Source organism: Leptidea sinapis, chromosome 31 (genome assembly GCF_905404315.1).
Source record: "Leptidea sinapis chromosome 31, ilLepSina1.1, whole genome shotgun sequence".
Taxonomy (NCBI): Eukaryota; Metazoa; Arthropoda; class Insecta; order Lepidoptera; family Pieridae; genus Leptidea; species Leptidea sinapis.
The window spans coordinates 5,651,764-5,666,209 of record NC_066295.1 but is presented as its reverse complement, the minus strand read 5'-3'; the positions used below and the strand labels follow the sequence as shown (position 1 = coordinate 5,666,209).

At 35.2% G+C, this 14,446-nt stretch overlaps 1 protein-coding gene across 1 annotated transcript; it reads right to left on the bottom strand.

Annotated features, from left to right (window-relative positions):
* Positions 1 to 13,987, bottom strand: LOC126974121 (serine/threonine-protein phosphatase PP1-beta catalytic subunit). The gene is made up of 7 exons (XM_050821546.1): positions 13,838 to 13,987; positions 12,889 to 13,020; positions 9,844 to 10,059; positions 9,525 to 9,716; positions 7,069 to 7,220; positions 4,743 to 4,877; positions 1 to 1,048 (listed from the first exon to the last, which is right to left on the bottom strand). The coding sequence occupies exons 1-7, from the start codon at positions 13,884 to 13,886 to the stop codon at positions 950 to 952; spliced, it is 975 nt and encodes a 324-aa protein (XP_050677503.1). The 5' UTR covers positions 13,887 to 13,987; the 3' UTR covers positions 1 to 949.
* Positions 13,988 to 14,446: the final 459 nt, after the last annotated feature.

Sequence of the window (14,446 nt, the reverse complement as noted above, 5' to 3'; positions counted from 1 at the left end):
TTTTGAATAGAAATATTTATTATTGATTCGTATTTGACATTTAAACATCAATAAAAATAAAGTTGTACAACACATAAAATTTTCATTGTTTAAACAATATTATAATAATTGCACTGTTGTTGCGAGGACTACACTGCTCCTACAGTCAATATTAAGTTATTAGAAGGTGTGCTACGGTTACATAAGCCTCTGGAAAAATCACAACTACAAGCCACATAATTTTGAAAATGTATACCTTATGATAAGAGTAATACTGTCTGTCAACATAAATTTCACTGGGAACCTCGCACTCCCTACTGTAATGAGTTACAATGAAGTACTAGAATAAAAGTAAACACTTAATAACTACAGGGCACATGTTAATATCAACTCTTAGGCCAGCTTCTCCACGGGACAATTCAACTCATATGTTAATCACAATGAACACAAAAGAATAATAATTTAGGAGATGAGTCAGTTTTCATAAAACATTGTCATCAAAACATACAATTTTAATAGAGGTCAATCAACCAATTTTACTTAAGACCTATTATAATTTATATTTATAGGCACATTAGTTATAGAACAACTAACTCAAAATGGTGTTCGATCCACTAAACTCATACATGTCACCAGATCATGATGCTCTCGGCCAATGCCAGCATCACCATTGTCTGCACTCACTACAAATATTTTCTCTACATAAAACAAAAATATTAAGGCTATATGTGGGATCGAAAAAAGCCACAATCATAAGGCATGTCCTAATAAACAGTTAATAACACAAATAATAGTAAATCATCTTTAAATATTGTATCTCAATAAAGATAGAAATTAAAAATATTTAACGCAACATTTTATTCGGCTTTTTCCAATGACTACACTAACATAGTAGTTTACAATGAATGATAACATCATACGGTCTGCAGCATCTCTCTCACTGTGCCGTACACTGGATCCCAACTCTCAGTTATTTCTTCTTGGGAGGTGACCGCTGAGGTGTTGCCGGCCTGCCACTGTTCAGGCCATTGTACTGATATTTGGCTTTCTTCTCCGACGGTTTCAGTATCTGTGGGAGTGTGTGGTGTACAGAGAGCATTCATTTTATTTTACAAACAAAGCAAAAAATGTCTAGTACAAGAAATAAATCAATTCATAAAAGTGTCTTCGCGTTTTATAAAATAACAGTTTTCAAAGTTTAGTTACAATTTAATTGAAAGTTTAAATGCGATTTTGTTTGATGATCTTCTGCTATATTTGTAGTAGTAACTTAATTAAGTTGCTGTATTTTGGGACTTCTCATCAAACAAACATGATAAGTAGTTTTGGCAGTCCTCTCTTGATGTTAGTCTGAGGGATTCTGGAGAGCTAAATAAAAATGTGCCCCACATTTTTATTTGTATGTAACACATTCATCAACACCTCTTATATTGCTGAGTTGAACAATATGTAATGTAAGGTTATTGTTTTTTACAACGCTGTGTGATCCCTACCATTACCATCTATATATATAAAAGAAAGTCGTGTTAGTTACACCATTTATAACTCAAGAACGGCAAGACCATTTTTTCTGTTGTTTGATTTTTTGGGTTACTCTTAGTCCGGAATAGGATAATAAGTAATAAAATATCGAAAAAATCACAAAAAAATATTATTATAAAAACATTTATTTTCTCATACATTTTGTATGGATTGACATTTTCATGAAATCTCGAGAATAGAAAAAATTCAATGAAGTTTTTTGTTAGTTTCACGCTACATGAGTAATAAAATACAACTGACAGTGCACGTCATGTTGTTCAAGTTGACTGGTGGGTACAATGACGTAATATAACATTCTATACATAAGATGTATAGAATGTCATTGGGTGGGTGTGTTTGTTTCGAGTTTCTATTAGCTTATTGTGCCATCTTTCCCGACATAGACGTAATGCAACTAGGGTTCGGAACATTGCGAATTGGGCTGACGAAGAACAAGAAATTGCAGGTAAAAAGCACCGCGTTAGTATGGGCTCAACGTTGTGTTTCTGAATCACAAGAGCAAAGCGAGGCAGCCAGTAAACCTCAGAGATCAACAACTAGATAATTTTCGACGCACAAGAAGAAATTTATGAAGTACTGATTTGAATCGAGCAGCGTTTCGATACGATTGCAGTTCTGATTACCGCTTGCATACTACCGTTCACATTGGGTCGATGGACGTTGTTTGCGTCTAATAAGTGTCTACAAATCAGTAATACGGACTTTGCTTTTGATTTTGTAGATACAAGGACAGATTCACTATCGAATTGGATCATTGCAATCTCTCGAAGATGCACACCATACATTTTAACAATTATATTTTATGGGCACCATGGAGGAACAACGACATGAAGAGATCAATGCAGCAATGATAATAGCAATTCTTCATGATCTGCAGCAACTACTTCATGAACATTTTGCATGTCGAGTTAGCCCGCAAATCTTTAATTTCCGATCCGTCTTGCATTTGCCATGACCATTCAATTTCAAATTTTCAATTCAATCTCAAGGCCAATTCTTGATAGTTTGTGGTCTGAATCTTGAAAATCCATTTCCCATGGTCAATATATATATATATATAAGAGATTTCCACGTATATAGTCACTCATCACGATATCTCTGTAACCATAAGGCGTAGACTTGAAATTTGGTAGGAATATTCCTTTCGTCGAGTAGAGGTCAGCTAAGAACGGAATCGGATTTTACGAAATTCCATCAGCGAGAGTTTTTTTTCAACAGAACAACGTCTGTCGCGTCCGCTAGTTATAGAATACTTATAATCAAAACAAATCATATATATATATATATATTTGATATTTTTCAAGAAAATAATGTATTTCCAGCGTCATAGTCAAACTCAAATACTTTTATTCAAATTCATATTTTAAAATCGCTTATAGAACGTTCTAAAATATACGCCTCAGACCTGACTGCTCTATTACACAAACACACCAGAAAATACAAGAATACATACTTATAAGAAGTAATATTACGTAGGTAGCCCTTTAATAAACAAAAACGAGTGTTGCAAACAAACTTTTGACAAACAAAAACAAAAAACTTGATTCCATTGGCAGGCGAACTTTATAAGATTGTACTTTGAATAGTTGAAATAGATTCGCATTTACCTTACATATTATATTATTGGTTTGTCTAAGCCTGCCACCCCCTTAATAAAATCCTAGCTACGCCCTTTGCCCCACTGTTATGTGGAATCAACTAACTACCTCCGCTTAACATCGAACAGATCAATCGAGCACCGTTCACTACATTCTACACGAGCATCTTTGCGCGATAGATAGGGGGCTGCACGACCTCACCGAAGCTCAGATGCTGGCCCGTGTGTAATATGATCAATAAATTTGAAGCAGGCTGGTGTCGGCGCACTTACCACATGTGACAGGTGACTCAACCTGGACTTATCAGTAAGATGGAGACAAAAAGCGTCAGTCGACAATTTGGCTATTTGAGAACGAACGTCTACAGTGAAGCGATCGAGAAGTGCAAATAACATTTTGATTGGTTACGGGGTATTTAGTGTCGATTCCATTACGAAATTAAAGCTTAATTATCGCCGAATGGTATACTACAAAATGCCTGCCAGAAGTATTGACTGCCGTGAACGTACAGTCGACTGAATGCCAGGCCCCGGGGTATAATGCCACTAACACGCGCCCGCGTACTCGGCTCTCAAAAAAAGTAATTCCTGGACACCACACTGATCAAAGTCACGGGTCACCAGAGGCTGATAGTGAGGAGTTACAGTCCTGATCCGTGCGACTTCTTTTTATTCCCTTAAATATATAATCAAATGAAACAGGATAGAGGATTTTTATCGGATGAGTTAAACAGTGTTCGAGAAGACCGTAGAAGTGGCGGTATGCGGCAGACTGGAAGGAAGTGTTTCGAAAACTGGTTCAGATGTACGAGAGTTGAGAGTTTGTATAAAGACTGATTGAGAGTAGTTTCAAAATCCGTATGACGTGATTATTTTCCGAGTGCTCCAGTATACCCACACTTATAATCCACGTTTCTATGTAAGTACTAAATATTTGACGGCTGAACATCAACAGGCTCCATTCGACATTCCGAAACAGTTACACACTTACACTTATTACAAGTGCAAGAAACAAAAGAGAAGCTGATAATATTACATATTTAGTTTAGCTTGCATATAGCGCGTATATATCTCGTGAACACTTAATATGTTGTAAATAATGCATGATGTAAGTGTAATTACCGCCACCGATGTGTGGCGTTCCTCCACAGAGCGGTTTTCAAGGAGCTTTCTTCCTCGTACCACGAAGCTGTGGAATGAGCTTCCTTGTGCGGTGTTTCCGGGACGATACGACATGGGTACCTTCAAGAAAAGCGCGTACACCTTCCTTAAAGGCCGGCAACGCTCTTGTGATTCCTCTGGTGTTGCAGGAGAGTGTGGGCGGCGGTGATCACTTAACACCAGGTGACCCGTACGCTCGTTTGTCCTCCTATTCCATAAAAAAAAAAATGATGTACACTAGTAGACATGTACAAATTTGTAATCAAAATTTATGAACGATACGGGTCTCGAACGGTTGGCTTAGTTGGTAAGAGCGCTCGGACGGAACCCGAGACGTCGCGGGTACGAATCCCGAACTAGTAACAAATTGTAGACATGTACAACCTAGTATAAATAATTGAGTTTCATAATTTGTTTTGTTGTGGTTCTATCACTTAATGTATGTGTATTGGTCGCATCTCACCTGAAACGAGCACATGAGTGTCTCGTCCACCGACATCATGCCACCGGCATTGTCGAACTCCCCGCAGTAGTTTGGAGCTGAGAACAATGTAACTAGCTGCCTCTTAGCGAAGAATTCATAGCCGTCCTCAACCACCTGCCAAAACACTTTCACACTACATTCATTTACAGGTTATTTTGTGTTACTCTACTGTCACCGTGACTGTCGTTCCAGTTCAATAAAAGACACTTCAATTCCAATGTGGTCATAGTTCCGTAGAGCTCCTTTAATAACGGTGGTGATACTCGGTAACTAGTGACTGTCTGATGTTAGCGCCATCTACTTTATGTAGTATATTCTTTAGAGGTAACTTCGAAAGTTCTGTTCATTGTGGTAAAACAGTACCTAATTTTTTAAATAATTTTGATGTAATAATAATTATTATTATGATTCAATAGTATATAGTACATTATTAAAATTGCGCGCAAATAATTCAAGGATATATTAAATAATGATAGTAATTAAGAAAATATATTTCTTAGAGGTACTATCAATTAATTATCAATATACTAGCTGTGAATAAATACGAATACGAAAAATATCAGAAATTAATATAATAAGTAGATACCTAATAACTAGAAATAAAAACGGTTTTAATTGAAATGTACTTTTATATTTTACTAACCTACATACATATATTATCTAAATAAATAGTATGTTAAATAAATGCATGAAAGAATTGTATTTATTATTGACGAAAATATCAGAAATATAAATATTCAGTAGTCAGTATAAGTAAACGGGGTTTTTTTATCCCTCATTTAAAAGAAGGGCTGAGCCTAACTATTTTATTATTGAATCAGAAATAATTTAACAGACCTACAAACAAACCACATAATTATAGCTGTGACAAAATACTAGTTGTTACTTAATACTCGTAATCACTTGTCCAGTGACAGCTGTTAGTCAAACAACAGTCGATACTGAAATGTCCGTGAGTTCCGGATCGTTGAAGTAACATTTATCACTCACCTCTATATGGAAGTTGTTTAACTTTACGTTTCTTGCTTTCTTAGTCTCTTACAAATAAACTTGGAATAAAGTTATACCAGATAATTTGCAAATAGACATTTTTTTATTTGCAAGGCTGCTTGACAGTCGGAATCTTCATAATTATCATTGTAATGACAGTGTTGTCAGTGATGTAGTCAAAATTTTGCATATTTTTGGTTTATTCTCAGGTATAGCTTTATAACCAAGTTTATTTGTAAGGTTGTTAGGATTGTGGACAATAAACCGGTTTATTACGGATTTTTTCATTCACCAATTCATTTGTCAGAGCACAGTTTCAATTTGAGTGATATATATCTTATATTGAAACGAGCGTGGGGTCTTGGTGGGTACGCTCACCTCTTAACGGTATAAACCGGTCACTACGGGCTCTTCAATGGTTTCCTAAAGTTAATTGTAATCAATGAAATCCGAGAGAGATAAGAATTCGTTTCAATATTTGACATTTAACATATAGAACAACAATTACAAGACACATTTTGTCGACGCAAGCTACTTTCATACCTTGTTTTATCCTATACATGTTTTATATATTGTTGTGAAGGCATTTCATTGCAATTTTGATACAAGTATTTTTGAACAGAAAACATAAGTAGTGTGAAGGATAAAAGTTGGATGAGAAAAATCGAATAGCACCAGATCAAGTTTTGAAGGGTCTTTTTAGAAATTGGCAAATAAAATGATGAAGAATTGTTCGCGAGGTACCTTAGTAAAATTAAAAATTACTTTCTTCCTGTAATTTGAGTTTCTAAGTGCTATATGCTTTCAAAATCGTACCGACCTACCTTACCTTACCTTCTACAATTTTACATACTGAATTATTGCTGGGATTTAATTGCTTTCATATAGTCATTTCGGCCGCCATTTTTATGACGCAGTATACGCCGCCGCCGCCCAATTTTGACCTCCACATAGGAGGCACGTCCGCCGGCCCGGGCACAACTAATACAATATAAAATGTTTTGAGATTCCTCTTATTTTAATGTATACGTCCCTCAAAGAATACATTTAAATTTGTTTGTCAGAACGACCGCCGTCAAGCTATTAAAATTGTAAATTTGATAAAAAAAAACAAAGAAGAAGCCCGCTGAGTATCTTGCGCCCGTTCTTCTCAGTTCTAAGACAATAATTTCCGAATGGACAGTAGTTTTTGACTTTCAATAAGTATTTCAAACCTAATTTTGAATAAAAATGCTGCTCAAACTATCGGGTTCAGTGAACATCCAAAGCGGCTCTGTATTGTATTGAGCAGGCAGTATCAATGACCCTCACTCACCTGATGGGCTCTACAAATCAAGTCCAGGTCGTGTCTGTTCAGAAACTTGCTAACGACATCAGGTCCGAACGTGAACGACACTCCACGGTCGTTCTCGCCCCAGCCTTGCACGTCCTTGTCTGGATCAGACCACAACAGGTCACACAGGAGACCTGTAATATTCAATTATAATTATAACGATTATATCCCTAAAAATCGATTTGACCACGCCGTCACCGACGTTTATATTAAAACAGTGTTCGACGTTTATAGTAAAACACAGAACACTACTTTAACTTCATACTAGAGTTCCCGAATTGACGCACACACACATACACGGCCGATAAGCAATCTTGAGATGACAAAACTGTTGAGTGTCACGCCGTACGCCGCCGAGACTGATCACTGAACGAGTTAAATTAGCTACGCCGCGACGTCCGCGTCGACAATATTTTTCTTTGTACCAACCCTAGCGCTCCGCCCAGACTTAAATATAAATTTCAAGGAGACCGCCGCTAAAAATATTGGTGTTAATATTATGGTTATGGCAGTTTCTAGCAAATACAAATACATAACATTATCAAGGATATATTGAGAAGAAACAGTTAAGATATTAATTTTGCTGTCAATTATTCTTTAGGACATAAATAGCGCGAATAGCCCTCTACTGCAGCACAAAGAAAGTATTAAAATCGGCTGGATTGCCTCATAGTAGGACATAATACTATGAAAATAATTACTAGTCGCGCCGTATCTATGTCAGTTTACCGGTGGGAGGCTCCCTTTGCACAGGATGCCGGCTAGATTATGGGTACTACAACGTCCTGCTTGTCTCGTCAGTGCAGTTAATTGTCTAATCTTTTTAACCTGAGTATGCTGCAGAACTGAGTCTATTCGCCAATCCTTAAATATGGGGCCCCATTGTAATTTGGATATTCCGTGAGACAACTTGTTCTATTAGTTTTATTGAAGATTAGCAAAGACGAATTGATGAAATTATTTAATATCATATTTTTGAAAATTAAGGAAAAATTTATTCTAATTCGGTCCACGGAGACTCGTACAAATTTTTCACCGTTTTCTGCTAGAAAAATAATTATATGATACTTGCCAAGACCCTATGTGAGATTTGGAAAGCTTTGGTCTGGTTTCGGGAGAGGGGATCTCCCTCTAGAACAGTAATTAATGGACGCCCCCTAAGCTCTAATCTCGAAAGTTAATACATTTTTGGTAAGTTCAGAATATCGGAAAAGAAATACTCACTTCTACATGTTTTATTAACATTTGGATATCATTCTTATACAGCAATGACATTCTATATACGTATGGACATATCATTCATAGTCTGATAGCGGAATAGCGAAAGTGGGCATAAAGACAATGTAAGCACAGTTTTCTGCTTACTCGTGTTTCAACTGTGTTTCAATCACCAAGCCTAAGTGTGCTATAAAAAAGTGCCCAAATAATGCATTAACGACGTAAAAAAGATGGTGTGACTTATCTCCGGTGAGTTTATTTTGTTGTGAAACAAATAAGTAAAACGATTATTTTTCATTAAATATTGTGCAATTATTGACAAGTATTCACATCCCGTTCTCTCCCGCTTGTCAGAATGAGACGGATGAAAGGACCCGACCAGCACACGGTCAGAAATGAAAACATAGAGTCGCTCTTTTTCATAAAGGCCCAGTGATCAATGATTTGTGCGCGAGTCGCTCTTTTTATTGTATTAACATAATATTAATACAATAAAAAGAACGACTCTATCGACTAACGGTAATTGTTACGCCCTGCCCATTACAATGCAGTGCCGCTCAGGATTTTTGGAAAGGTAATATTTTTCAGCTATTACGTATACGAGATTATTTTATGTAGAACCAGTTTACCAAATTATTTTATGTAGAATTATGTTTAGAAGTATTATATTATTTGAGTGTTTGTTTCTCTCATTAGGTATAGGTTACCTTAACTTATTAGATCCAAATCCATTATAACGTTAAGGAGTAACAAATATACAAACAAATCAACATACAAACTTTCGCCTTTATGAGTCTGATTTTTGATTAAAAACGTAAAAAACCTGCAACTTAACAGGTGATGGATAAGAAAATAAGGACAGACTGACAATCGTAAAACTCACAGCAACCCTCTTTTTCGTCAGGGCTTAAAAAAATACTTAACTGCTACTCCACTGATGTCACTGTCCAAATCGGGTTCTAAATTAATCACACGCAGCTTAAACTGAAAAAATGTTTACATTGCTGCCTATTGAAAAATAATATTCTAAATAATTGGAGTAAACGCAGTAATGTATACCTTTAGCAGTTGAAGCTAATTATGGTGTAATTGATGGCATGTGCCATATTTCGACTTTGTTTTTGTATGCCGTGCATTGCCTATGTGTATAGAACGTCATTAGGGCATGAGACCAGTGTTTAGTACAATGTTATAAAGTTAGTATACAAGACATTAATTACCAGTATCCGGCACATCTGTTGGTCTCATTATCCTTCGAATTTGCTCCATGCCCTGTAAATCTGGCGAAAGTCCTCCATGGCAGCAGAATATCTTCTCATCAATAATGGCAGCAATAGGAAGGCAATTGAAACAGTCTGTGAAGGTCTTCCACAGTTTTATGTTATAGCGACGTTTACACTCATCATAGAAACCTATAACAATCATATAAACATGTGAAACTTGATTCTGTACAAAAACATTAAGGTCTGGGTATATAATTTTACAAGCTTACAACACTAACAAGTCTAAACTATGAATTGAAGATAAACAGATTGTTACCATAAATACGATTAATGCTCGCGCACTCGTGATTCCCGCGGAGGAGAAAAAAATTCTCGGGATACTTGATTTTATAAGCGAGCAAAAGGCATATGGTTTCCAGAGATTGTTTGCCGCGATCTACGTAGTCGCCCAAAAATAGATAATTGGCTTCTGGCGGGAAGCCGCCGTACTCGAAGAGACGCAGCAAGTCAGTGTACTGACCGTGAATATCACCTGCAACAGAGAACAAACAAGCAGCTGCAATATTATATTAATAATACCACGTACTGGGAATATATCGTTTAATTATACATTTTAATATACTACAAGAAAATATATAAGTATTGTAACTAAATTAAGAAAAAAAAAAGCGCTGAGATTTTTGCAACCACTCTTCTTAGGTCTGAGGCATACTATTTCGAATAGGTGGTAGTTTTTGACATCCAATACGTGATTTTAAGTCCTATTTTGAATAAAAATTCTTGTATATGATTGTATGAGCAAACTAGTACAAATCAGTGGTTTAGATTTTGTGCTGACATCGATTTTTAAGGTAATAACTTTCACTTCTAGGATTAATACACAAATAAAATTTGAAAACAATTTTTTTTTGTTTGCAAGAGCGACATCTCATGGTTATCAACTGTTAAGTAAATCCTGTAGATGAAGCCGCAACCGAGAGTTGAACAAAGCATACAAGATTTTATGACGATACGTCACTCAACCGGTTAGCTCAGTTGGAAGAGCATTAACACAGAACGCGAGAGGTCGTTCGAGTACCGCATCGTTTATAAAATTTTGTTTTCAAATTTTATTTGTGTAGTTGTAATACAGCACTCCACACGAATCTATCACACAGTGATTTACCGCGTATCAATCAATCATTATATCAAACTGTAAATCTGCTTCTATTATACACTAGCGGCCTGCTCCGGCTTCGGACGGGTATAAAATATACAGCCTATGTCATTCACTGAAAAAATGATCCAGTAATTTTGATTTATTCATTACTACCCGTGGCCCGCACGCGTTAAATTTAGAGTAAAACAATTCTCTTTCCCTAAACCATGAAGATTTCCTGCTATCTTTGGAATATCTAAATTCATACACTACATTTTTACTTATTTTTTTTTTTTATGGAATAGGAGGACAAACGAGCGTACGGGTCACCTGTTGTTAAGTGATCACCGCCGCCCATACTCTCTTGCAACACCAGAGGAATCACAGGAGCGTTGCCGGCCTTTAAGGAAGGTGTACGCGCTTTTTTTGAAGGTACCCATGTCGTATCGTCCCTGAAACACCGCACAAGGAAGTTCATTCCACAGCTTTGTAGTACGTGGAAGAAAGCTCCTTGTAAACCGCACTGTGGAGGACCGCCACACATCCAGATGGTGAGGATGATATCCTAACTTGTGGCGTGTCGTGCGAAGGTGGAATTCGGCGGCTCTTCGGAACACTCCCCGTGATAAATGCGATAGAAGACACACAATGAAGCGACATTATTATTTACATTCATACCTATTTATTTTATTTTTACAACAATTAATATATTACAGCGCTATTTTATAGGCACGCTCCAGCCGTCCGGCCGACCGGATCGCCGCAAACGCTACGTCCGGCAATTATTAAATCTGTAATATCTTCGAAAATATTCATTTAAATCATATTCTGTAACGGGCCAAATAGATCTATATAAAATCAATAATATATTTAAGGTCTTTAATTAGATAATGATAAATGCTGTATTGGTTAAAAAAGCTTCGAAAATTAGCCATTATTTGTCGTAAAAAGTAAATGACAAACAAATGTTATTGTGGGATATCCATCAGAGATAGACATATACCATTTGTATACCAGCAGAGTTTTCTGTAGACCTTTTCAATGTGTACAATACTTAGTACATTATTATGATTAATCTCGTAGGGTTCAGCCTGTGTTTGCAATATAAGTATCATGTACTACATCACATTAGAAACCTCAAAAATAACAAGTATTTCTCCACTCCAATGGATGTTACTGTACATAGAAAAAAAAACGCATCAAAATCTGTAGTGTAGTTTTAAAGATTTAAGCATACATTGGATATTCGTTTTATACTATTTTATTCTATCAGTTTATCATTTAATCATCATACAATTCTCTCTATTCAAATGCAATGTACATTTTTTAATGATAAATTGATAGAATTAAATATGTATAATAAAGTAAGAAGCAGATTTACAGTTTGATATATTGACTGATAAGAGGTGAATCACTGTGTGATAGATCGCATAGAGTGCTGTATTACAACTACTGAACGTTAGAAATAACAAGTATGTGCTTCTCTGCTCATCTATATCAGCAAAAAACCTAAACTATGGGCACTACAATTGTGTGTTAGAATAACCTATTACATATATATATATGTAATATATTATTATTTATATGTTTAATTTGTTTCCAATACAATATTATCATAAAACAAAAATTAAAATGGAACTGCAAAACAACACACAGTAAATGTTGTTTAATTCAAGGTCTCTAATTCCTTTTTCAGATAGAGTAAAATTATTCTTTGGCTAAAAAATAGTTATTATGACAACTGCTGAAGCAATAATACTGACAAGTTAATCATGTAAAGATTCTCTGTGTTAAGTTTATTACTATGAGTGCTAATGCTAATGAATTGTGGACATAAATGAAATTTAATAAGAGCTACTAAAGTAAATAACAATGTTGGAATGTCAGGACCCCGTTACTGTAAGGGAATAATGATATCAACAGACCATGTTGATACATGATAAGGATGCTAGCCCTCCAATATAATATACAAAATGTTATTTAAAAAGATATTAATGTAAGTGAAACTTATATTTTATAAGCATACAGAGTGCATATTTTCTTTTGACAAATACAAAACACTTCTATAATATCAGACTTGTACTATAACTACATTTACAGCAAGCTTAGATGTTTCAAAAATATAATATATTTTAATAGCAAATGAGTTAGTGATTATAACTTGGTAAAAAGTATATCATTTTGAGGTTATTATGTTGCATTACAACATACAAAAATATTTACCACAAATTTTAAGTGGCGCCTCCAATTCCAATAATATTGGTTGTTGCAGGAATATTTCTCTGGATTTTGTACACAGTCCACGCACTTCTGACTCTGACATCTGCACTGTTTTCCCAGGACGGCATCCTCTGACTGTCATAATGTAATTTAGTTTACAAGCAACACCACATATAGTAACATGACAGATAGGAAAAGTGTGTTTTGTAAAATGTAGGTTTTGTAAAAATTGGTTATGCATGGATACAAACACAAATGGAAAATTGTAATGCACCTAACAGGTTAACATAATTCTACTAAGTACTAACAAATTTGAATACTCATCATTTTAAATGATTTTCAAAATGATGGATATACTTCAATAAAAGAGTTAAAGTGAAGTATCATAAGGATGAAATGAATATTTAATACAAAATTTATAAGAAAACGACTAAAATTAACTGAAAAATCTAGCATGTTACTGTTCTTATAACTCAGGATATTATCATACATTCTCCTGAAAAGATGTCTTTCAATTTTCCTTTTCTCCTTGCAGTCTCCTGTTGCAGCCTGAACACTGAAGTAACCCACACAACGCAGCATAACAAAAGTGAAATGAACCAGTAAAGTAATACACAATGTCATGTTAGCTAGGAAATTTAGTGGGAGATCTCATTGCGATAGGAATGGAAACCATCATCATCTTTACAAAGCACAAAATCAATTGTGTATCAATATCAACAGTAAAATCAATAAATTTCTCTGTGATTCAAAAACTTTTACAATATCAGATTCAGAATAATGGATACATAATCGATTAATAAATAAATATATGAGTTAGACGTTTCAATCGTCTAACACTCCAGTATATGTATGCAATTTTAAAATCCTATCACGTAACTCACATTATATTATCGCAAAACGATTAGAGATCGTAAAAAAACATTTTGTAAATGACTTAAGTATATTTTACCTTCTAAAAGCCTATGAATTAGACTATCAACATTGAGTTCCTCCGCCATGTTTACTAAATCACGATTATTTTACGTCAAACTCTGAAACCACAAACGAAACAATGAAAAAAACCCTTACAATATTCTAAGCTCTATCTACGTACGTTTCGACATTTCTACATCATCTTGACATAGACATATATCACCGTTGATATCGACAGCATACCTCGACCTGAAATTGGCTAAATTCTGATGACCTTTCCGCAAAATACACACTATTTTAATGGCATAGAAAATACAGATAACTGCATGACAATCAATTCTGATACATTACATAATCAAAAATATATTGAGAAGCAACAGTCAAAATGTTTATTTCTTTAAATTTTTCTCTTTCTTTAGGACCTAGGTTATAAAATGTGCGTATAGCCCTCTTCTGCAGCACAAAGATGGTATTAATATCGGCCGCACTGCCCCATAACAATATACCATAGGAAATAACTAAAGGTTACTTCTCACGCTGGTTTTACCACCTCTCCGTTTAATAAAATATTCGCACCTACATTTTTGACATTTGGCGCTGTAAATTTAATATTTATTTGGTTTTATGATTATTTAACAATAAGTTA